A 24722-nucleotide genomic window follows, 5' to 3' on the forward strand; every position below is an offset into this window, starting at 1 on the left:
TTTGAAGCACATATTTCAGCATTTTCATCCAAACACAGTAAACTGTATTGCAGATATTGGAGGTGACAGATTCTGGTACTTAAGATTCCACCTTTTATTAATCTACAGCCGCTCTCCTGGGTTTTATATATTCCTCCACTCCTGCATTCCCACAATTCACACTCATGACTGCCACAGCAAATGTTTAGACAGATATTTTATCAAGTTCGCCGATGATTCTGGCATTTTGTAGGAGGAGATCTGATGCTGTCATTTGTGACTTTGTGGCATGGCAATCATTTTAAAATGTTTACATGCTGCTTCCAAACACACTCAACAATATGATAAGAGGATTGAGCTGGAGGGAAACTGGAAATATCTAAGGACTTTTACTGATAGCAAACTTCATAGACAGTTACAGATATAATTTGTAATTTGCATTTCTTTTTCCCAAAAGAAAGTCAAATCTTTCAATAACTTTATGATCCAGTTTTCCCAGATTTTATTGCCATAGCTCTCTGACTTATCAACAAGCAGTTGTTGATAAGAAGCTTTTATGAGAGACCCCAGTATGGTTACTGCTGTAGACACAAATAACTGAAATCTGTGGCAGTCATGTGCTAAAAGATGATTTTTTATTTATTTATTTATTTTTGCCTGCTTATTCACATTGAAATAATTTCAAAGCAAAGGCACCAGAATCTGATTTATTCCTTGTGTAAATAGATTCATTTAAACATAAAATTCAGCATCAGTGCTTCCCTCCATTGCAACAGCTTGGTAATTTACACTAAAGACTGACCAACTGCTTCACTGTCTGGTGGGCAATATAAATGTATTAGCCTTTTTTTTAAAATTGCAACTCCATACTTTAAATGTAATATAATTTTCATTCATTTTTTTAAACTATATATTCAATTTTTAATGAATTCATTTTCATTGAGTGTTTTTATTTGTAAATTCTCAATTTGGGCGACCCATATTTTCTGTGCCTTAAAGACTGATAAAGCTCATAAAAGTTATGTTCAAATGACATGTGTTTGTATAATGAACACCCTCTCGTGGCTAAGGAAGATACTGCCACATCTACTTTCAACAAGATTCTAATTGGATTTTCTGCCTGAAAATATTTTTATACTTGATATCAATATTTTTTCATTAGCAGACTCATCTGGAAATCAGCAGTTTGTACTGATTTAAAATTTCTGAGTTTGTGTCTTTAAGTTGAAAGTTGTTGATGTTATTTTTTTATCCTACTTTTTTTACATACCACTGAAACAATCCCAGCAAAATAATTGCAGAATTACTGGTTTACAGGCTTCATGACATTAATCTCCCACTAATATATGATACCATGGCTCCATCTTGTGGAAATATTAGGAAATGACAAAAACACCAAGGGAGTATTTTTAACTCAATAACTCAGCAGACACTGGTTTACTGATAATTTATAAACAATAATAATTCATGTGAAGTGAAATGCCCTTTTGTTGCATAGCACATAGGATAGAACCAAATGCTGGTGGCTTGTTGTGAAGGCATCATCCTGTCAAGATATTTTAGATGATGGTGCTCATAAAAAGACAAGCACAGACAAGTATTTGATACCTTATTTACTTCTTTTTACATTTAACTTTATTGGGATAAAGCACAGTGAATATATTTAGAAGCACATTATGCAGTTTAGCTGGACAAACATGAACATTTTCTTGCCATTATTGAATTAGCATAACTTTGCCAGCTTGTAGTAAGATTGCACATCAAGTGAAACTCCCAAATAAAAATCTCATGTGATAAATGTTAGCAATCACTTTGCTGTCATTTAGTCTATATAAACATCAATTTCTTCATTTTAAACTTTGTAATATATAAGATGTATCATTATCTTACCATTAACAAACAGTGATGGCTCTTAGCTATTTAAAACCACAGCAGCAGGATTGATACACAGACAATTCATTCCACAGAGTTCATTATCTCAGACATTAAAAGGCACAAATGGTATCATTTTACTGGGGAAGCTAGCTGAATGTCCTAATCACTTCTTTTGAATTGTCAGGTTTGCCCACATCCTTTTCTAATGGGGATGATTTATTTTGTAAAAATAGCTTGCACCAAAAAAAAGAAAAGAAAAGAAAAGAGTTTATTTGGTGTTATTTTGGTATAGTTTTCGAGTTTTGTTTTGTAAAGAAATATAGCACATGTCAAAAATCATGTCTGACAACGCTGAAATTTTAAACTGCATCAGTTAATGCATTTAGCCCATCTACTTGTAGCTGTGGTTTCCAAAGCAACAGTTGTCCCATGCACATGCCATACTTCACAGACAGGTGCCTCCACAGCACCTGCAAGCTATCGTAGGTTTGTGCATGAGCACCAAAGTTCCTTAAACCTTTTGACAAAGTGGCAAATAATTTGCATTATTTTTCAAATAACTTACTTTGCATTGTTACTTTGATGTTTGAACCCACATGTTGGAAATAATTTGACTTCATATAGTAGACAGAAAAGACTTCAGAAAGTTACTGAACTCGAAGTGTGGTGAGGGGTGATAAATTAAAATATGTTGGACTGATGTTGGATGAGAAGGTCTGGCTGGCAGTCTCTGCTCTAATTCATCCCAAAGGTGTTCTATCTATAGCCATTCAAGTTCTTCCACAACAAATTCACTCATCCATGTCTTTATGGACCTTGCTTTGTGCACTGGTATAAGGGGCCATCCCCAAATGGTTCCCACAAAGTTGGGAGCATGAAATTGTCCAACATGTGTTTTCTTTCCTTTCGCTGGAACTAAGGGGCTGAGCCCAACTCCTGAAAAACAACCCCACACCATAACTCTTCTGAAGATCATGTAAATCTGTAATACAAAATCTAAAGCCTCAAATGCTAAATATCTAAAACCATCACCCCAACTTAACTCTAGCAAAACTGAGGTAACAAGGCAGAGGCCACTTAGGGAGGCAGTCTACTCTGAGAAGTGCCCGGGAGGTTTAGCAGGCACTAACCACAGATGCTGCACCGCAATCTTCACTACAAACAAAATGGTGTCATCCATGTGTACGTACAGTCACAGTGCACTCACTTGCATGCACAAGTGTGGAGAGACTTCCAAGAGACTCTATTGCTTATGTGCTCATAGTGAAATGTAGCGAAACCTACATTTATCTTGCATATAACAGTTTGCAAACAAGCAGAAATATGTTTTCAAGGTACACAAGTGGAGTAATGAGCACACCACACACTGGGACAGGTGGAGTCACTGACTGTGAGTGCAGAATCTCAAAACATTTGCCTTTTATTTTGCAAATTTGAATGCTTTAAAGCTACGTGCAACACTGATGAATGCCTTCTTTTTAGTTCCAAAAGATGTGCGAGGTGCTTGGCCTCCAAAAATATGGCGATAGATGTCAATCTCCATCAGCTGATTAGCACTGGAGGGGTCAGTGTTCTCAGTGATGTCAATTACCTCTGTTACTGTGATGCACTAACTAAATCACTGATATGAGTGTTTAAGTGTTTCATACTTTTTTTTGATGGGGGGGGGTGGGGGGGGGGGGGGTGCAACTGTGGTTGTACAAGACCAGAAAGGAGAAGCAACTATTTACTCAGTCACTTGCCAATATGGTAACAAGAGGAGGCTGTAAATAAGAATTACAAGTCAACAATCTGGATTAAAGTTCATTTTGGACTATAATAGCCCAATCTCATTTACATGTTGTTTTTTTCAAAAGACCAGCAGAGGTGCTGAAAATAACAAGTTCAAGTTTTTCTTTGGCCAATAAAGAAACTGAGTCTTTAAAACCATGAAGCTTTTATCGTTAATCTCGGACCCCTTGCTTTTCTGTGTCTTACTGAGTCTACTTTGGGTAAGTTTGTTGTTGTTGTTGTTGTTGTTGTTTGCTTTCCACTTTGATGGTCTTCAGATATCGAGGCTCAGTGCATAATATGCATCAAATTGCAGTTTAAACATTAGAGCTTTGTTCAATTAAATACTGGTTTCTGCATGAAACAGGGACAACAAAAAAGTGCTGCACAGCGTAAATATTCTGGACCTTTTCGGTTTGTGAAATATGAATTTATTCATTCTGAGAAGCACCCATTTATTGTTGTTCTGACAACAAAAAAGAGAAGGGGAAAGGAGAAGGAAATTATGTTAAAATGAAATACAGCAATATCTCAAACACTTCTTACATCGTATTGTCTTTACTGAATCAATCAGATATGGAATTTTAAATAGTATATTAGGGGAGAAATGTAGGCGATACTATCTGTAATCCTCTGTATTTTTTAGTGAAAGCAAAACTTTAATTACTGAAACTTTTTGTCAGCTCTGTGATTAATGTGTTTTACGTGTTGCTGTAGTCCATTTATCATGGACATCTTTTTTTGTCTTTAGTGGAAGTTTTTGTTCTTATAAAGCAAAGTGCAAATGAATATCTAAATATTGCACATTTAATATAATATGTATTATGCAGAGCAATTACGTTGTTCTGTGAGATTGTTTAGCATTATTTTAACTGGGTATTTAATGGCAATGTGTGTTTTTTAACATTTGGCAGTTTTCTCTGTGCTCACTCTTTCTGCTTTTAGGGTATAACTGACTCCGCTGCAGCAAATACAGCAACCGTGACACAAAGAGAGACAACCGCAACACAAAAAACTATTCTACTAACATCTACAACACAAAGCAGCACTTCATTTGCGCCTACAACAACTAAATCCCGTAAGAATGAAACACAATTCTTTGACTTTAGTTGGCGCTCGGTGAAACTGGAATGAATGTTATTCAGGGATTTCAATGTAGTAAAAGGTGAAAATCACCCTTAATGCTTCTCAGCTAATGATGATGTAACAAAAGGCACGGTGGTACAAAGGAATGAAAGCAGTGTAACTCTGTTATTACCTATGCTTCAATTCTTCTGACTTTTTTAAATTTGTTTTTTATTTTTTAAATGAAATGAATGAACCTTACAAATTATGCTTTTACCACACTGTCATGTCAAAAAATTTGAGTTATTAAAAAAAACAAAAAAACAAACAAACAAACAAAACAACCTCAAACCGCCTTTTTGTCCTCTGACCTCTTTCAGCTCCAGAAAATGTTCAGAATGTGATTGTGACGACGCAAAATGAGACCAGCATAACCCTGCAGTGGACAAAAGTCTCCAACATTAACACATATACACTTGAGTTTAATGGCAGAAAGATCAAGGTTACTGCTTCTGCAGGAAATGTCACATACACAGTCTTAAACCTGACTGATGGAACCAGATACAATTTCAGTCTCTTCACTGTGTCTGCAAATGTCAGAAGCAGTGGAGTAAACTACACTGCAGTAACAGGTGAGATGTCTTTTCTCTGATGTAGATACATAAGCTGCGATTGAACGGCTCATTAGCTCTTGAAACTTGATTGTTTTAGTTGTTTGTTTGTTTTAAGCCACTGTCCTCTGTTATCTTTCAGCTCCACGAAGAGTTAATGCTGTGACTGTGGTGAAACAAAATGAGACGAGTGTAACACTGAAGTGGAACAAAGTTAACAACATATCCGAATACTTCCTGCAGTATGATGACAGCGGCAGTGTCATAAAGAAGAATATCAATGTTTCTGAAGATGGACCTGTTGAATATGTGGTCTCTCCTCTGACTGCTGGGACAAACTACAGCTTCACTCTCTTCACTGTGTTTGAGGGAGTCAACAGCAGTGGATACAAATTTACTGCTGTGACAGGTCAGTGATCTCTGAATGAAATGTTCTGCTCTCTGAAACGTCTGGAAAACACAGGATTTTGTTAGAAACAATTTGTCATAAAATGTTGTTACAGTTTCTTTTCCATGTGTTTTTCTATTGTAGCTCCTTGGGACGCTAGAGAATTCAGATCAATTGATCAAAATGAGACCAGCATAACCCTGCAGTGGAAAAAAGTCCCCAATTTCAACATGTATACCCTTGTGTTTAATGAAAAAGAGATCAACATCACTTCTGTGGAAGTTGTGACATACTCGGTTGGAAATCTGAAAAGTGGTACCAAATACAACTTCAGTCTCTTCACTGTGTTTGAAAATGTCAGAAGCAATGGAGTAAACCACATTGCAGTAACAGGTGAGATGTCTTTTCTCTGATGTAGATACATCAGCCAGGATGGACCGGCTCATTAGCTTTTAAAACTTGATTGTTTTAGTTGAGGGTTTTTTTTTCTTTCTTTAAGCCACTGTCCTCTGTTCTCTTTCAGCTCCAGGAAGAGTTACTGCTGTGACTGTGGTGAAACAAAATGAGACGAGTGTAACACTGAAGTGGAACAAAGTTAACAACATATCCGAATACTTCCTGCAGTATAATTACAACGGCAGTGTCATAAAGAAGAATATCAGTGTTTCTCAAGACGGACCTGTTGAATATGTGGTCTCTCCTCTGACTGCTGGGACAATCTACAGCTTCACTCTCTTCACTGTGTTTGAGGGGGTCAGCAGCAGTGGATACACACTCAGTGCTGTAACAGGTGGGTGATCTCTGAATTTATAGGCAAACGTTATACTTGTGTTATACAACATATACTGACATGTCTAAAAATTCAGTGTCTCTGAGTTTTTCTTTTTCTTATTTATTAAAAACTGAAACCACTATTTGCCCTCTGCTCTCTTTCAGCTCCAGAAAATGTTCAGAATGTCATTGTGAAGACACAGACTGAGACGAGTATAAGCCTGCAGTGGGACAAAGTTAACAAAATATCAACATACATCCTGCAGTATAATTACAACGGCAGTGTCATAAAGAAGAATATCAGTGTTTCTCAAGAGGGACCTGTTGAATATGTGGTCTCTCCTCTGACTGCTGGGACAATCTACAGCTTCACTCTCTTCACTGTGTTTGAGGGAGTCAACAGCCGTGGATACAGATTCAGTGCTGTGACAGGTGGGTAACCTCTGAATTTATAGGCAAACGTTATACTTGAGACACACAACACAAGTTGTATGTAATTCTGTCAGTAGCAGCAGTTTTGCTCTATGTGGCTGACTCTAATAAAGCAATTGGAAGAAATTTCTGTCTGTTTAAAAGCAAAAAAAAAAAAAAACTCCACAAAAATTGGCTAGCTATATTCTTTCATTGGTAAATCACGTTTTACAGAAATTTCATCATCATATATTTTTTTTATGTCTTTTCTATATTCCATCTCCTGAATGAAACAAAAAGGACACTTTTAGCATGCTGACATGTCTAAAAATTAGATGTCTCAGAGTTTTTCTTTCTTTTTCTTTTTTTTTAAAACTGAAACCACTATTTGCCCTCTGCTCTCTTTCAGCTCCAGAAAATGTTCAGAATGTAATTGTGAAGGCACAGACTGAGACGAGTATAAGCCTGCAGTGGGACAAAGTTAACAAAATATCAACATACATCCTGCAGTATAATTACGACGGCAGTGTCATAGAGAAGAATATCAGTGTTTCTCAAGAGGGACCTGTTGAATATGTGGTCTCTCCTCTGACTGCTGGGACAATCTACATCTTCACTCTCTTCACTGTGTTTGAGGGAGTCAACAGCAGTGGATACAGATTCAGTGCTGTGACAGGTCAGTGATCTCTGAATGAAATGTTTTGTTTGAAACAATTTGTCATAAAATGTTGTTACAGTTTCTTTTCCATGTGTTTTTCTATTGTAGCTCCTTATGACACTAGAGAATTCAGATCAATCGCTCAAAATGAGACCAGCATAACCCTGCAGTGGGAAAAAGTCCCCAATGTCAACATGTATACCCTTGTGTTTAATGAAAAAGAGATCAACATCACTTCTGCGGAAGTTGTGACATACTCGGTTGGAAATCTGAAAAGTGGTACCAAATACAACTTCAGTCTCTTCACTGTATTTGAAAATGTCAGAAGCAATGGAGTAAACCACATTGCAGTAACAGGTAAGATGTCTTTTCTCTGATGTAGATACATCAGCCAGGATGGACCGGCTCATTAGCTTTTAAAACTTGATTGTTTTAGTTGAGGTTTTTTTTTTCTTTCTTTAAGCCACTGTCCTCTGTTATCTTTCAGCTCCAGGAAGAGTTACTGCTGTGAATGAGGTGAGACAAAATGAGACGAGTATAAGCCTGAAGTGGGACAAAGTTGACAACATCTCAGAATACTTCCTGCAGTATGATGACAATGGCAGTGTCATAAAGAAGAATATCAGTGTTTCTCAAGAGGGACCTGTGGAATATGTGGTCTCTCCTCTGACTGCTGGGACAATCTACAGCTTCACTCTCTTCACTGTGTTTGAGGGGGTCAAGAGCACTGGATACACATTTACTGCTGTGACAGGTGGGTGATCACTGAGGACTTATTTAGAATAGAATAGAATAGAATAGAATGCCTTTATTGTCATTATACAGGATGTACAATGAGATTGGAGGGCCACTCCTGTTCAGTGCCATGTAACAGAAAATCAAACTCTCTAAAATAAAAATATTATGAAAATATTATAATCTAGTATGATCAATATAATCAAGAGATATACAGAAATAAACAATGTGTAAAATATACAAAAAATAGAATGTATAAAAATATATACATACATTGGTGCATCTGTACATTGTAAGAAAAGTAAATATGTGTATACATATAATAATGAAGATGATGAATATTGCACTTGGTGAATGAATATTGCACTAGTGAATGAATACTGGATATTACACAATATAGGAATGTCAGATATTGTTCAGTATGAATAATATAATATTGCACAGTTACAGTGGGTGAGTGTGTGAGTTCAGGGTGGTGATTGCTCTGGTGAAGAAACTGTTCTTGAGTCTGTTTGTTCTGGCTTTGATGCACCTGTAGCGCCTGCCAGAGGGCAGCAGGTCAAACAGGTCAAAGCCAGGGTGTGAGCTGTCCTTGATGATGTTCCTGGCTCTGCTGATGCAGCGGGAGGTGTAGATGTCCATCAGGGAGGGGAGAGTAAAGTAAAGTAAAGTAAAATTTTATTTATATAGCACTTTTCTAGATAAAATCACAAAGTGCTTTACAGCATTTAAAAGAAAACAATAATACACAATAAAACACACACAAACCACTAGTTAAAAGCAAGCCTGTACAAATGAGTCTTGAGCTGTTCTTTAAATGATTCAATAGAGTCCACAGATCTCAGGTGTGATGGTAGTGCATTCCACAATTTAGGAGCTGCAACCTCGAAAGCACAGTCTCCCTTAGTTTTTAGCCTAGAGCGAGGAACCACCAACAGATTTTGGTCAGAAGACCTCAGCAGTCTGTGCGTTATGTATGGGTGTAAGAGCTCACTAATGTATTCAGGCATTTGACCATGCAGAGCTCTGAAAGTCATCACCAAGATCTTAAACTGGGATCTGAACTTTATGGGAAGCCAGTGCAGAGATGACAAGATAGGTGTCACGTGAGACCACTTAGAGGATCCTTTAAGTAGCCTGGCAGCAGCATTTTGGACCAACTGGAGGCGATTCAAAGACGATTTGCTGAGACCAATGTATAAAGAATTACAGTAGTCCAACCGAGAGGAGACAAAAGCATGAACAATAATTTCCAATTCCGGCTTGGACACCATTCGACTGAGGCGGGCAATATTTCGCAAATGAAAAAAGCAGGATCGCACAAGGCTATTAACATGTTTCTCAAAGCTAAGAGCTTGGTCAAATGTAACTCCTAGGTTTCGAACATTTGACTGAACCATTGATGATAAAAAACCAAGATTGTTTATCACAGTGGGAACAAAGCTATCGGGTGCACAGACAAGAACTTCAGTTTTCCCGGTATTAAGTGAAAGGTAGTTAGCAGCCATCCAGTTCCTTACAGCCTCAACACAGTTCTGAAGAATAGATAGTTTTTTAACATTCTGTGGAGAAAAGGAGATATACAGCTGAATATCATCAGCGTAACAATGATATGAGACCTCTTTAAATGCGCCCAAAATGTCTCTGAGAGGTAGTAAATACAAAGTGAACAAGATAGGACCCAACACAGAGCCTTGGGGCACACCACAGGACAGAGCAGCAGATGAGGATGTAAAACTATCAGCAGCCACTGAGAAGCTTCTGTCTGAGAGGTAAGAGCGGAACCAATCTAAGGCTGATCCAGAGATGCCCACCCATGTCCTTAACCTGTCAATTAAAATGTTGTGATCTACTGTGTCAAATGCTGCCGATAAGTCCAGGAGTACAAGAACAGAGTATTCACCTGCATCCCTTTTCATTAGAATATCGTTAGAGACTCTTAGGAGAGCAGTTTCAGTGGAGTGCAGGTTACGAAATCCAGACTGAAACTTATCGAGTATGTTATATTTAGCTAACATAACATTTAGCTGTTTGACCACAACTTTTTCTAAGACTTTTGATACAAAAGAAAGCTTTGAAATTGGTCTAAAACTTTGAGGAAGTGAAGGATCAGCATCAGGTTTTTTCAATAGGGGATGAATAACAGCTTGTTTAAAATATCGGGGGACAGAGCCAGTAACCAGTGACCTGTTAATTATTGTTAACACACATGGCCCAATGGTGCAAAAAATTTTCTTAAATAAAAATGTCGGTAAAACATCAATGGAGCTAGAGGAGGGTTTCATGCTATCAACCACACTTAGGAGATCTTTTAATGATATTGGTGAAAAGTTCTCCAGGATTGAAGGCCGAGTGGGAAGTAAGGCAGAAGAAGATACAGAGGGATTTATGTTTGCTCTAATATTGTTAACTTTACCAATCAAAAAGGATAAAAAGTTTTCACAGTCTTCATTAGACTGAATGGGTGAAGTAGGAGAAGCAGGTGTAACAATCTGTTTGATTGTGTCAAATAGCATTTTTGGATTTCGTCTACTGTTAGAAATCAGCCGAGAGAAATAAGCAGCTCTTGCATCCTTCACCATGTTATTAAAAGAAAATATAAGTTCCTTTAAGTGAATTAGGTGGACTTGGAGCTTTGTTGATTTCCATAGACGCTCCACTTTCCGACAGCTACGTTTCAAAAAGCGAATACTGTCGTTCATCCAAGGGGAGGATTTGCTAAAAGTGGCCTTCCTCATTTTAAAAGGAGCTATTCTATCTAAAATAGAGAGACACTGATGGTTAAAAGAGTCTACTAAAAGATTTACATCATTTGAAGTAGAAACCTCCTCATGATTAAAAGCAGCAGTAAATTTATCTGCAGAAAGGTGATTGAAAATGCGTGAACAAAACACATGAGGCACAGATAGATAATCAAAATTAAGAGACAAATTAAAAAGAACACAAACATTATCAGAAATAAAAATATCTTCAGAATAAAGAGAATCAATATTTAAACCAAGAGTAAAAACAAGATCTAAAACATGTCCTTTGTTATGTGTAGGGCAAGACACATGTTGGGTCAGATTAAAAGATTCCATCAGATTGATAAATTTTTCAGCATGTTTATCTGAAGTATCATCAACGTGAAAGTTAAAATCTCCAATAATAAGGAGTCTTGCTAGTTTCAATGTGGAGGACAAAAAGTCACTAAATTCCTTCAAGAAGGATGTCCCTGGGCCAGGTGGACGGTAGATTAAAACACAATAAAATGAATTATCTCTTCCAACCTTTAAGATCTGCGACTCAAAAGATGAAAAAGTTTCCGAGCTCACCCCACGGCACATAAAGCTGCTCTTAAAAATTGCAGCCAGTCCTCCACCGCGTCCTGACGAGCGAGGGGAGCTGAAGAATCTGTATTTAGTAGGACACAGTTCTATAAGCGGAGTGTGATCCATCTCCCTCTGCCAGGTTTCAGTCAGAAACAGGAAATCGAAATCCTTGGACAGAATATAGTCATTCAAAATAAAAGACTTATTTGAAACGGAGCGCACATTCATGAGCGCCATCCTGAGAGGAGTTGAAGCTGGAGACCCTACTGAAGACAGCCGGGGTAAGGAGCGCAGGACTCGTGAAGTTGATTCACTGTGCCTATAAAGTTCACTCACCACCGGAGAGGCTACCACAGCCGCAGGAGAGAGGGCAGCCAACGATTCTTTGTGCTGTCTTGACTACCCTCTGAAGCCTGACCCTGTCTGCCTCAGTGCAGCTGCCGTACCATACTGTGATACAGTAGGTCAGCAGGCTCTCAATGGATGAGCGGTAGAAGGTCAGCAGCAGGTTTGAGTCCAAGTTGTTCTTCCTGAGGACCCTCAGGAAGTGAAGTCGCTGCTGAGCCTTCTTGATAACAGCTGTGATGTTATCTGACCAAGAGAGATCAGCAGAGATGAGGACACCAAGAAACCTGAAGGTGTGGACCCTCTCCACATGCTCGCCGTTGATGTAGAGGGGAGCTGGGTCAGTCCTGTGCTTCCTGAAGTCGATGATGATCTCTTTGGTTTTCATGGTGTTCAGTACCAGGTTGTTCTCTGAACACCAGGCTGTCAACTTCAAGACCTCCTCTCTGTAAGCTGCCTCATCTCCCTTCGAGATGAGTCTGACCACTGTGGTGTCGTCAGCAAATTTGACGATGAGGTTGTTATTGTGGGCCGGACTGCAGTCATGGGTGTAGAGGCAGTACAGGAGGGGGCTCAGCACACAGCCCTGTGGGGAGCCAGTGCTCAGTGTGCGGGTGGAGGAGAGATGGGGGCCAAGTCTCACAGTCTGGGGCCGGTTGGTTAAGAAGTCCTTGATCCAGGAACATGTGAGAGGGGGGAGGCCCAGGGTGTGCAGTTTGGTGGTGAGAATGTCCGTTATGATTGTGTTGAACGCTGAGCTGTAATCCACAAAGAGCATGCGAGCGTAGCTCTGCTGCTGCTCCAAGTGGCTCAACACAGAGTGGAGAGCTACAGCGATGGCGTCCTCTGTGGATCTGTTTGCTCGATATGCAAACTGATGGGTGTCAAAAGTGGGGGGCAGGTGGTCTTTGATGTGCTGGAGAACCAGCCTCTCAAAGCACTTCATGATTACCGGTGTGAGGGCCACAGGGCGGTAATCATTTAGGCTGGTGACAGATGACCTTTTGGGGACAGGGATGATTGTGGCTGTTTTTAGGCAGGGGGGGATGACTGCTTGGGCCAGGGAGCGGTTGAAAATCCTGGTGAGAATCAGGGTGAGCTGGTGGGCACACGCTCTGATCACCTTGCCAGGTACTCCGTCTGGTCCGGTAGCCTTCCTGGGGTTCACTGCCAGGAGCACGCGCCGTACCTCATGCTCCTGGACAGTGAGTGGGGTGCAGCCTGGTGGGGGGGGCAGGACTGGAGCAGATGGGTGGTCCTGAGGCATCTCAAAGCGAGCAAAGAAACAGTTAAGTTCCTCTGCTAGTGACACACTCAGGTCTCCTGCAGTCACATCACAGCCTCTGAAGTTTGTGATGTTCTGAATGCCCTGCCACACCTCCCGTGTGTTATTGCTGGACAGATGGGACTCTATTCTCCTCCTGTAGTCCGTTTTGGCTTTATTTCTGTGTATACATGTATATATGAGGGGTTTTATAGGATTTTTATAGTTTTATAGTGCAACACAGGAATTTCCCCTCGGGAATGAAATAAAGTACTCTGTCTGTCTATCTATCTATCTTTCCTGTCTGTCAGTCTGATGATTACTGGAGCCTGTTCAGGGAGGTTGCTGTGGTCTGCTCTTAGGTCCACTAGCCACTGAGCATTGTCTCTTACTGTCTCTTACTGCAGCATACTGTATGTCTACATTTCCCACAGAAGTCATTTTCTGTTATTTTCATCTTCATCTTCATCAATGTGTAACATTGGTTATATATATGTATACAATACACATACACAAACCACCAGGAAAAAACAAAAAAAAAAAAACTGCTAGCCTCTCAGCTTGCCCAGCTCAAGTTACTGTTGAGACAGACATGCCTGTAAAATGGAGACAGCTACAGTTTCCTATGAGCATGAAACAAGCCAAGCTTTCAGCGACTATAGCCGACTGCAGCCACAAGATGGCAGCAATGCCAAGGATGGAGCCAAACAGGCAAGGAGCTTTATGAGAGGATTGTCTGAGATGAAAGGAGAGAGACTGCTTTACTTTGGTATGGTTTAATGTATGCCTACTTTTAGATCTGAAGAGGGAAGCACTGCTTATCTTGCTTGTCAAAACAGAACACTGTCCTCGATGGCTCTAATTACTACTGTGTGAACAGGATGCCTCTCAGTGTTTTTGCCTTTCAAAATACAATTCCAGTCATTCTAGATAAAGATCACCCATGTAAATACAAAACACATTTTTTTTTTTTTTTTTTTTTTTTTTTTTAAAGCCTGTCATGTCTGGTAGATCTTGCAAGCAGTACTTACCAATGAGGGCAAAACGCTGCAGCTCCACCCATCAGAAGCCAGAGGCAGGTACGGAAAGCCCCCGGAACCCCAGGCCACCAGCAGCCCACCAAGAGCCAGGAAGACCCCCGGCCACTCAGTCCAAAGACAACCGCACACCTACCCCAGCAGACGGGAGAGGGTGGTCTCAGAAGGAGCCCCCCCAGTCGAGGAGCGAGGGCTCCAGGGAACCCAAGGCGATGAGAAGCCAGCCCCCCCCCAGCGGCCAGCCCCCTGCACTGGCCGGCGGCAGGGCTCCCGGGCCCACGGCACCCAAGGACCGCCCGACCCTCCACAGAGCCCCCCCCCACGCCGAAGAAGCCAACGCAGCCCCGCACCGCACCCCCAAGGGGGGCAGGCCAGCACCCACGCCAGAACACCCAGCCCCACCCAGGAACCCCGAGGCACCCCCATCCCAGGGGGGTAGGGGGGAGGAGGCAACCAGCAAGGAGCGGCCAGGAGGCAAGGCACAAGGCCCAGACCCAGGTCCAGCCATACATACAAACACACCCAGACACCCGTGTACACATTTATACACAGATACTCATACATGCCCATACATACTTACCCACACACAGATATGCCATACATACACATTCACTCACCCACCCATACTCACGGAGACGGTGACAAATACACAAAGACACACATTCATCCATAGCTACCCACCCTCTGAAGGCGGGGCAAGTGGAAACCACCCCAGGGCCAACAGCGACCCCAGGACGCCACCAGCCTGGTCCCCAAGGAACCACCCGACCCCTACCCCGGGCGAGACGCAAGAAATCGGGGTGTAAGATGACCCATCCACCCCTCCTCCTCCCCAACTTGTAGGTCTATGTGTTAATGTTTGTGAGTGAATGAGGTGTATAGGGTGCAGTTAAAATTGAGGGGACAGTTATGCCACAAGCGCCAACTGTTGGTCGTCAGCGCTTGCCCACACTGCCCCCCCAAAACCCTCCATGTCTAAAGTGCAAATAAAATTTGGAGACAGACAGTGACGAGGATCCGAGTGGGGCCACCTCAGCGGCCCATCTCATCAACCTCTGAGTAACATGCCTGCCCCAAAGGTCCTATGTGTATCAGGTTGTAAGTGTGTATGTGTTGTGAGTTATAATGACTAAAGTGCAATTAAAACGGAGAGGCAAGTGGTGGTGCAGCTCTCCACGTGGCCTCTCCATCCTACATCTGTGAGTGATGTGTATTCTGTGTGTGTGTGTGTGTGTGTGTGTTTGTGTATGGGGAGGGGGAGGGGGGGGGGGGGGGGGGGGGGGGGGGGGGGCATATGACCAGGAATCCTGGAAGAAGAGAGCCAGCTGTCCGCTGGCTCAATAGGCACCCCGACCTCCCACACCCCAGCACAGGGCAGGGGGAGGTGAGCCCGGGGCCGCGGTGACAGCATCCCGGAGCACTGCAGCACCCGAGGTTGGCGCCCTCGCCCCCACCGCAGAGGGCGGCCCGCTCCTCCTAGATGCCCATTCACTCAACAATAGACACAAACAGGCGACAGGACATACTGGCCTGGGCATGGAAATGCAGTGCCCAGTCCCCCCCAACCACCCCACCGCGGCCCCATCCCCCACCCCACCCCCCTGCAATGCAGGCACCCCAGGGCCCCAAAAGCGTAGACCGGACATCCCGACGTCAGGCCAACCCACCCCACCCGGCGGCGCGGCCGGGACAGCAGAGGCCCCCCCCGCGCCAGGGGGGGCCCACCGGGAGCCGGCGCGGCCCCAGTGCCGGGGCCCCAGACCCCAGCCCCCAAGCCACACAGGGAAGACCAGCCAACCGACCGAGGGCCGGCACCACCCCCCCAAGCACCCCGCCCACACCCCAGGACCGAAGGCAGCACCATCCAAGCCCCCACCACCATCAACCAGGACAGGCACACAGACATCACCAGAAGGTCGCCCCAGGACCCCAGCCTCAGGAGGCTACCAGCTACCCAGGCCCCCGGAGTCCCCCCCCACCCCCCCACAAAGCACATCAGGAGCAGAGCCCGCAGCCCACCACCCCCACTAAGTAATGGAGCTGAGCAGTGGGAACCAAAGAGAGTCAAATTCCTCCAATTTGTTTTTAGAAGAAGCAGACATTCTCTCTAAACTAACATGATCTACTAATAAATTTCTGTACTGAGTAATACATAGTTTATTTTTTGTCTTCCAGTTCATGAGGATCATCTTCTTAGCGATGCACAAGGCAGTAAGAACTATGTGTGATATATTTAACTCCATAATTAATTCACTGACATCACCTAAGATGCATAGTCTGGGGGAAGTTGGGATATGACAGCTAAACCATGTGGATAGATCTTCACAAATCCTCTGCCAAAATCTCTGAACTGGTACACAAGACCACAGAGCGTGTAGATGATTATCCTCTGAATTGCTTGTACAGTGGGTGCATATGTTTGAGTGTGTAAGGCCCATTTGGAACATCCTTTGTCCAGTGTAGTATGTTCTATGGAGAATCTTATATTGTACAAGTTGTATTTGGGGTCTTTTAGTCATTTTGAAGATATTTAAACATATTTCTGTCCATAAATTTTGATCCAGGTTGACAGAAAGATCACGCTCCCATTTTGTAATTGGGAGGGAAACTGAATCATCAGTTTTTATTAATAATTTATATAATTTTGATAACAATTTTGGGGTACAGAGGTTAAGAAATTCTGTTACCCAAGTAGGCATTTCTAGATTCAATTGATTAAGGTTAAATCTTCCCTGTAGGACGGACTTAACTTGTTGATATTCCAGAAATCTACCGTTGCCAATTCTATATTTTGATATAAGTTCTTGGAACGTGATAAAATTTCCATCTTGGATAATATGTTCTAAGTTATTTATACCCTTATCACGCCATAACGGAAAATTCAGCATTTTCTTTTCCTGACAAATATCTGGATTGTTCCAAATGGGTGTTAGTTTACAGGGGATGAGTGAAGACTTAGTTATTTTTAAAAATTCCCACCAGGCTGTCAGAGAGGTATTTATACTAAGGACTTTATAGCAGTTATGATGTTTAATACTGGAACTAATGAAAGGTAAATCTGAGATTTTTATTTTTCCACAAAACGCCTGTTCTAGATCCAGCCATGGGTTGTCTAATGAATTGGATTTGATCCACTTTGAAATATACTGCAATCTACTGCTTAAGAAATAGTAATAAAAGTTTGGTAATTCTAGACCTCCACTGTGTTTTGGCTTTTGTAAAGTTTTTAAGCTTATTCTTGACGGTTTGTTTTTCCATAAAAATTTTGAGATGTTTGAATCTAGTGACTTAAACCAAGGAAGAGTAGGTTTATTAGGGATCAGTGAAAATAGATAATTAATTTTTGGTAAAACCATCATTTTAATGGCAGCAACTCTCCCCATGAGTGATATAGGTAAACTGTTCCAACGTGTGAGATCATCCTCTATTGTTTTTAATAAGGGGATATGATTTAATCGTACCAAGTCTGAGAGCCTGGCGGAAAAATTTATGCCTAAATATCTAATATTTCCTGACTTTAGTGGGGTCCTAGAGGTTCTCTGGAAATTACAATTCAGAGGCAAAACTGTTGATTTACTCCAATTGATAGAGTAATCAGATATAGATGAGAACTTATCTATCAGTGTGATAGTCTTCAAAAGAGAGCCTTGTGAATTCCCAAGGAAAAGTAATACATCATCAGCATAAAGGCTAAGTTTATGGTCCATATTTTCAGTTTGAATCCCTTTAATATTTACATTTTGACGGATTGCTGCTGCTAGCGGCTCAATGAAAATTACAAAAAGAGAGGGAGAGAGTGGGCAGCCCTGCCTAGTGCCCCTCTGCAGACTGAAACTTTGTGAAATGAGATCATTTGTCCTAACACGCGCATTCGGAGAGCTGTGTAGTGTTCTGATCCAGTTTATAAAGGATGAACCGAATCCAAATTTTTGCAGAACTGCTAGTAAGAATTTCCAATTTACCCGATCAAATGCCTTCTCTGCATCTAAAGACACGATTGTCGTCTCTAATTTGTTAATAGAACAATAGTCTATTATATTTATCAGTCGACGTGTATTATTGGCTGAGTGCCGACCCTTGATAAAGCCTGTTTGATCTGGATGTACAATAAATGGAGTAATACTTTCTAATCTTTTGGCAAGGGCTTTGCAAATTATTTTAAGATCTACATTAATGAGAGAGATTGGCCTGTAGCTGGATGGGAGTGTGGGGTCTTTGCCTGGTTTAAGAAGCAGGCTAATGTTAGCAGAGTTTAAGGTTGGAGATAAGATGTGGTCATTCTGAATCATTTTTTAAATGATGATTTCATATGTTAATTAAAGTAATCTACAAGCAGCAGTATGCGTTTTATAAGCAAAACTGGAAATAAAAGGTGCTGTAGAAAGCAAGGTAAGACTTAATCTCCTTTTTTCTTCCTTTATAAGAGAAGAGAAGAGTTCCTCCTCCCAATGCGTCTGTGCTCAGAGTCTTATGCCATCTAGTGGTCTTCTGTCCATACTGCATCTCTACTGGTCTGCTGTGGTCCATCTACAGCAGCAGGAAGATGGCAAACAAACCAGCTGTCTCCATGGAGATGACCAAGCGCGATGAAGGAGATGACGGATTTGAGGAAGATTTTTATGATACCATTGATTATGTCACCACTGAGCATGACTTCTAAGCAGACTATTTGTGTACTTGAGTAGTTTTGGAGCTTCAAGATTAAATTTTGACCATGCAAGTACTCATTTAGTTTACAAAGCAAAAGTACTTGGTTAGGTTTAGGCATTAAAAGTACACAGGTTCATATAGATAAAGTACTGCGATGATTTTGTGTGTGATATTGCTCTCTGCCCTGTCTTAGGAACCATGCTCTTTCCTGTGAAGGCAGTATAATCTGAGGAGCTGCCTTTTGTGACCAGCCTCTGCTGTGTTTCTTCTTGTTTTAGTTGGTAATAGCAGCTTTTCCATCACTTTGTTTTTAATCATTAATAAAGCCTTTTGTTTTTGCTTCTGATTTTACCTCCCTGTCTCCTTTTCTGGACAGTTTTGCTACTTCCCCACATGTCCCAGACTTCCAAGAGAACATAACACACCTATAAGCAATCAGCTGAATACTAAACATTAAAATAACCAGGTTTAGGCCACAAAAGTAGTCACTTATGGTGTGGATTAAATGTACTAGCTTCCTATGAATTCATAACATACAGTAGTTTAAAAACATTGGCTGCAGGCTGGAGATCACTTCCCATTCTATCATGTGTTGGAGCTCATGTCTCTCTCATGGACTGGTTTATATATCCATTAATATATTCACACCATGCTGAATCTTAACATTAGTAGAAACTGATGAATTTTTTCAGTTTATTCAGTCCATTCAGTTCCCCAAACTTCCTGTCGGCCATACTTGTCTGCTGGACACTTTACATCATTATCAAGGACTCTATAAAAAAGATAAGTCTTAAACTATCACTGTTAGCATTTTTGCTACCAGCATCTTGATTTCCTGGAGCCAGAAGAGACCATATTTGGATGAGAGTGCTGATTTATCAGCTTATGTTAATGCATCCTTGACTGCATGAGTGCATCCCACCAACACAGATAATGTCATGCAACCACACTCAGAGAACATAAGGAGCAGGTACACCCAGTCTGAGCCCTCCTGTGATCAGACCAATTCTGGAAAAAGGAAATATAGTTAAACCCACATGCCCAAACACATGAGACAATTAGAAAAAAGAGAGAAAAGGCAGCTAGACAGCTGGAAGACAGGGGGGCTATAACAGATACCTGCTAATGAGCGTTATGTAACCTCCAAATAAAATCCCAGAGTTATTGTGTCTGACAACACTGAAATTTTAAACTGCATCAGTTAATGCATTTAGCCCATCTAGTTGTAGTTGTGGTTTCCAAAGCAACAGTTGTCCCATGCACATGCCATACTTCACAGACAGGTGCCTCCACAGCACCTGCAAGCTATTGTAGGTAATACAGTGCATGAGCACCAAAGTTCCTTAAACCTTTTGACAAAGTGGCAAATAATTTGCATTATTTTTCAAATAACTTACTTTGCATTGTTACTTTGATGTTTGAACCCACATATTGGAAATAATTTGACTTCATATAGTAGACAGAAAAGACTTCAGAATGTTACTGAACTCAAAGTGTGGTGAGGGGTGATAAATTAAAATACTGAGGAGCACAATGCTACCTGGGGAATTACTCCCTAACAAATTTTATCTTAACAAAGCAGTTTTATTACAAATTTACAATAACACACGTTCATTACTGAAGAGGCGCACACAGGACCAAGTTATTTGTAAGAGTTTATTTAAATGAAATGAGCAGGGGGCTGGAGTTACCAGAACTAAGAAAAGCTGCTTGAATCCAAGATGAAAATACAAATAGTACTGGGAAATTAAAATACTATTTTTTAAAATTGTAATTTCAAGTGCAATGCTCACCACTTCCTACTGACTTTGTGACTTTGGAAAGAAACTAATGTTGAGTAAAAAGTGCTCAGACAAAAATTAAATGTGAAGGATTCATTTGAAACTTTATAAAACTGAGGAGAGGAAGAAAAGCAAAATGATGCATATGAAACTCTATGCATCAGAAAACATACAAAGAAAATATATACAATCTAAGAACATACGCTATATTGCAAAAAGTCTTTGCTCATCAGCCAACACATATGAATTTGAATGACATCCCATTCCTAATCCATAGGGTTTAATTTGTCGTCAGCCCACCCTTTGTAGCTATAATGGCTTTCAACTCTTGTGGGAAGGCTTTCCACAAGGTTTAGTAGTGTGTTTATGGGAATTTTTGCCCATTCTCCCAGAAGCAGATTTGAGAGGTCAGACGCTGATGTTGGATGAGAAGGTCTGGCTGGCAGTCTCCGCTCTAATTCATCCCAAAGGTGTTCTATCTATAGCCATTCAAGTTCTTCCACAACAAATTCACTCATCCATGTCTTTATGGACCTTGCTTTGGTTCCCACAAAGTTGGGAGCATGAAATTGTCCAACATGTGTTTTCTTTCCTTTCACTGGAACTAAGGGGCTGAGCCCAACTCCTGAAAAACAACCCCACACCATAACTCTTCTGAAGATCATGCAAATCTGTAATACAAAATCTAAAACTGAGGTAACAAGGCAGAGGCCACTTAGGGAGGCAGTCTACTCTGAGAAGTGCCCGGGAGGTTTAGCAGGCACTAACCACAGATGCTGCACCGCAATCTTCACTACAAACAAAATGGTGTCATCCATGTGTACGTACAGTCACAGTGCACTCACTTGCATGCACAAGTGTGGAGAGACTTCCAAGAGACTCTATTGCTTATGTGCTCATAGTGAAATGTAGCGAAACCTACATTTATCTTGCATATAACAGTTTGCAAACAAGCAGAAATATGTTTTCAAGGTACACAAGTGGAGTAATGAGCACACCACACACTGGGACAGGTGGAGTCACTGACTGTGAGTGCAGAATCTCAAAACATTTGCCTTTTATTTTGCAAATTTGAATGCTTTAAAGCTACGTGCAACACTGATGAATGCCTTCTTTTTAGTTCCAAAAGATGTGCGAGGTGCTTGGCCTCCAAAAATATGGCGATAGATGTCAATCTCCATCAGCTGATTAGCACTGGAGGGGTCAGTGTTCTCAGTGATGTCAATTACCTCTGTTACTGTGATGCACTAACTAAATCACTGATATGAGTATTTAAGTGTTTCATACTTTTTTTGATGATTTTTCAGCTTTTCACTGTTGTACTTCTAGTCTACTTAATTTTTAATTTTCCTTCTCCATACAATAAATTTGAATACTCATTAAAATATATTTGATGGTTGAGCATAAAACATCAAGTGCTATTAGAGATTTAAAAATATAGCAAATTGAAACTGCAAAGTATGCAGAGAAGAACAAACTGTCAATCATCTTTGAATTACCCTTCATATTGATCTCAGCTAGGCCTAAACACCTGTAGAGATGTGTGACTATAGTTGTTCCAATGAAACTATTGCTTGTCAGTCCTGTCAGTCCATCCACTTGCATAAAAAGTTTCTTTCTTTCTTTCTTTCTTTTTCTTTCTTTCTTTCTTTCTTTCTTTCTTTCTTTCTTTCTTTGTCTTTCATGCAGTTTTGCCACAAGAGTGCATTAAAGTAAAATAATGAATATTGCTCAGAATGAATTGATACTCCAATAAACCACAGGTTAAAAACATGGTTTTAAAAAGGTCAAATTAGCTCTTCAGTTCCTCTCACAATAACACTGCCATGTAGTCAGTTACATAACTAATTTACAGAACACACTTTTCACTGCCTATCCTTCATATTTCATTCACTCTTCTCCAAACTTAGTACATATCATCACTGGAAACATTTATAACTTTTGCACAGTTATAAAAACTGAATGTTATAAAAAAAAAGAATTGTTGTGGCTTATTTGTTGTAATATATTCTGATTGTACATATGTATTGCCATTCAAAACTCTCCTTAAAAAATATTATAATTTTGTATGAATAGTAGTTATCATCTTATTTGCTGACTCAGTTTGTGTTTGCAGTTTCTTATAGAAATTATATATATATAAACCCAAGGAAAAAAAGTAACAACATGTTTCACAGCACTACCAGAGGCAACTAGACAGTTTAAAAAAAAAAAAAAATGAAATATGAGATAATTGACAAACAGCGACAAGCATGAAGCTAATAGTGAAATCAGCAAATTTATTCAATTGATGTAGCTTTGATAAGCGGCACAGGGGAAAGGAAGTGAAAGATCTTGAGATCAGAAAGGAGAAGCATCTATTTACTTAATGACTTTGCAATATGAGAATGGACTAGAGGATGCAATTAATTAACACTGGGCTGTAATACCCCAGGCTCAGAGAAATTCTGTGCATAACTTACCCAAGTGTTATTTTTGCATGCAGTAACAGTGCTGAAAATAGCAGGTTCAAAGATATCTTGGGCAAACAAATGAACTGAATGAGTTCAAAATATTCTTGTCAGTTAAGAGCAAATACAGTGACGTTTTTGTCTTTCAGCTCAGGCCACATGCGGCTGTGTGGCTTCCTGAATCTACTTTAGGTGTTTGGTTTTTTTTAAACCTTCCACTTTGATGTTGATCAGATAGTGAAGCTTACTGTAGGCTGCCCTCAACAAAAGAAACATATGCAGTCAAGATTATGTTCTTAAATATTACTTTGCACTGACAATGAGAGAAAATATAAAGTGATTGATTGGCTTACCTTTGACAAATTGCATGCCATGATAATTAATAATGATGTTATTTTATTTTATTTTATTTTTTTTTTGGGGGGGGGGGGGGGGGGGGGGGCGGATGGGGGGATGGGGGTGCAACTGGGGTTGTACAAGACCAGAAAGGAGAAGCAACTATTTACTCAGTCACTTGCCAATATGGCAACAAGAGGAGGACGTAATTAAGAATTACAAGTCAACAATCTGGATTAAAGTTTATTTTGGACTATAATAGCCCAATCTCATTTACATGTTGTTTTTGTCAACACAGGAAGTTCAATTTTTTCTTTGGCCAATAAAAAATTGAACAAATTCAAAGAATGTGTGCCAGAGTCCTTAAAACCATGAAGCTTTTATCGTTAATCTCGGACCCCTTGCTGCTCTGTGTCTTACTGAGTCTACTTTGGGTAAGTTTGTTGTTGTTGTTGTTGTTGTTGTTTGCTTTCCACTTTGATGGTCATCAGATAGCGAGACTCAGTGCATAATATGCATCAAATTGTAGTTTAAACTTTAGAGCTATGTTCAATTAAATACTGGTTTCTGCATGAAACAGGGACAACAGAAAAGTGTTCTGGACCTTTTCGGATTGTGAAATATGAATTTATTCATTCTGAGAAGCACCCATCTATTGTTGTTTGTTCTGACAACAAAAAAGAGAAGGGGAAAGGAGGAGGAAATGATGTTAAAATGAAATACAACAATATCTGAAACACTTCTTACATCGTATTGTCTTTACTGAATCAATCAGATATGGAATTTTAAATAGTATATTAGGGGAGAAATGAGGAGATACTATCTGTAATCCTCTGTATTTTTTAGTGAAAGCAAAACTTTAATTACTGAAACTTGTCAGCTCTGTGATTAATGTGTTTTACGTGTTGCTGTAGTCGGTGGAAGTTGATGTACAAAATGCCAAAAATTATTTGACATTGACTTATTTATCCTGAACATCTTTTTTTGTCTTTAGTGGAAGTTTTTATTCTTATGAAGCTTCTTAAAAGCAGCAATTATGTTGTTCTGTGAGATTGTTTAGCATTATTTTAACTGGGTATTTAATGGCAATGTGTGTTTTTTAACATTTGGCAGTTTTCTCTGTGCTCACTCTTTTTCTGCTTTTAGGGTACAACTGACTCCGCTGCAGCAAACACACCAACTGTGACAACACAAGGAGAAACATATGCAACACAAAGCAGCACGTCACTGGCGCCTACAACAGCAAAATCCCGTAATAATAAAACACAATTCTTTGACTTTAGCT

At 40.4% G+C, this 24722-nt stretch overlaps 1 protein-coding gene across 1 annotated transcript in view; it reads left to right on the plus strand.

The window, feature by feature from the left end:
- Positions 1-3373: 3373 nt before the first annotated feature.
- LOC115798385 (receptor-type tyrosine-protein phosphatase H-like) overlaps positions 3374-24722 on the plus strand; it is a 29764-nt gene continuing 8415 nt past the window's right edge. The window contains exons 1-10 of the mRNA XM_030755221.1: positions 3374-3418; positions 4570-4702; positions 5070-5321; positions 5443-5709; positions 5833-6081; positions 6212-6478; positions 6625-6891; positions 7280-7546; positions 7637-7885; positions 8016-8282. Of these exons, the coding sequence (XP_030611081.1) occupies positions 3374-3418; positions 4570-4702; positions 5070-5321; positions 5443-5709; positions 5833-6081; positions 6212-6478; positions 6625-6891; positions 7280-7546; positions 7637-7885; positions 8016-8282 (2263 nt within the window). The remainder of the gene's footprint in view (positions 3419-4569; positions 4703-5069; positions 5322-5442; positions 5710-5832; positions 6082-6211; positions 6479-6624; positions 6892-7279; positions 7547-7636; positions 7886-8015; positions 8283-24722) is intronic.

This window comes from Archocentrus centrarchus, chromosome 19, assembly GCF_007364275.1.
Source record: "Archocentrus centrarchus isolate MPI-CPG fArcCen1 chromosome 19, fArcCen1, whole genome shotgun sequence".
NCBI classification, from domain to species: domain Eukaryota; kingdom Metazoa; phylum Chordata; class Actinopteri; order Cichliformes; family Cichlidae; genus Archocentrus; species Archocentrus centrarchus.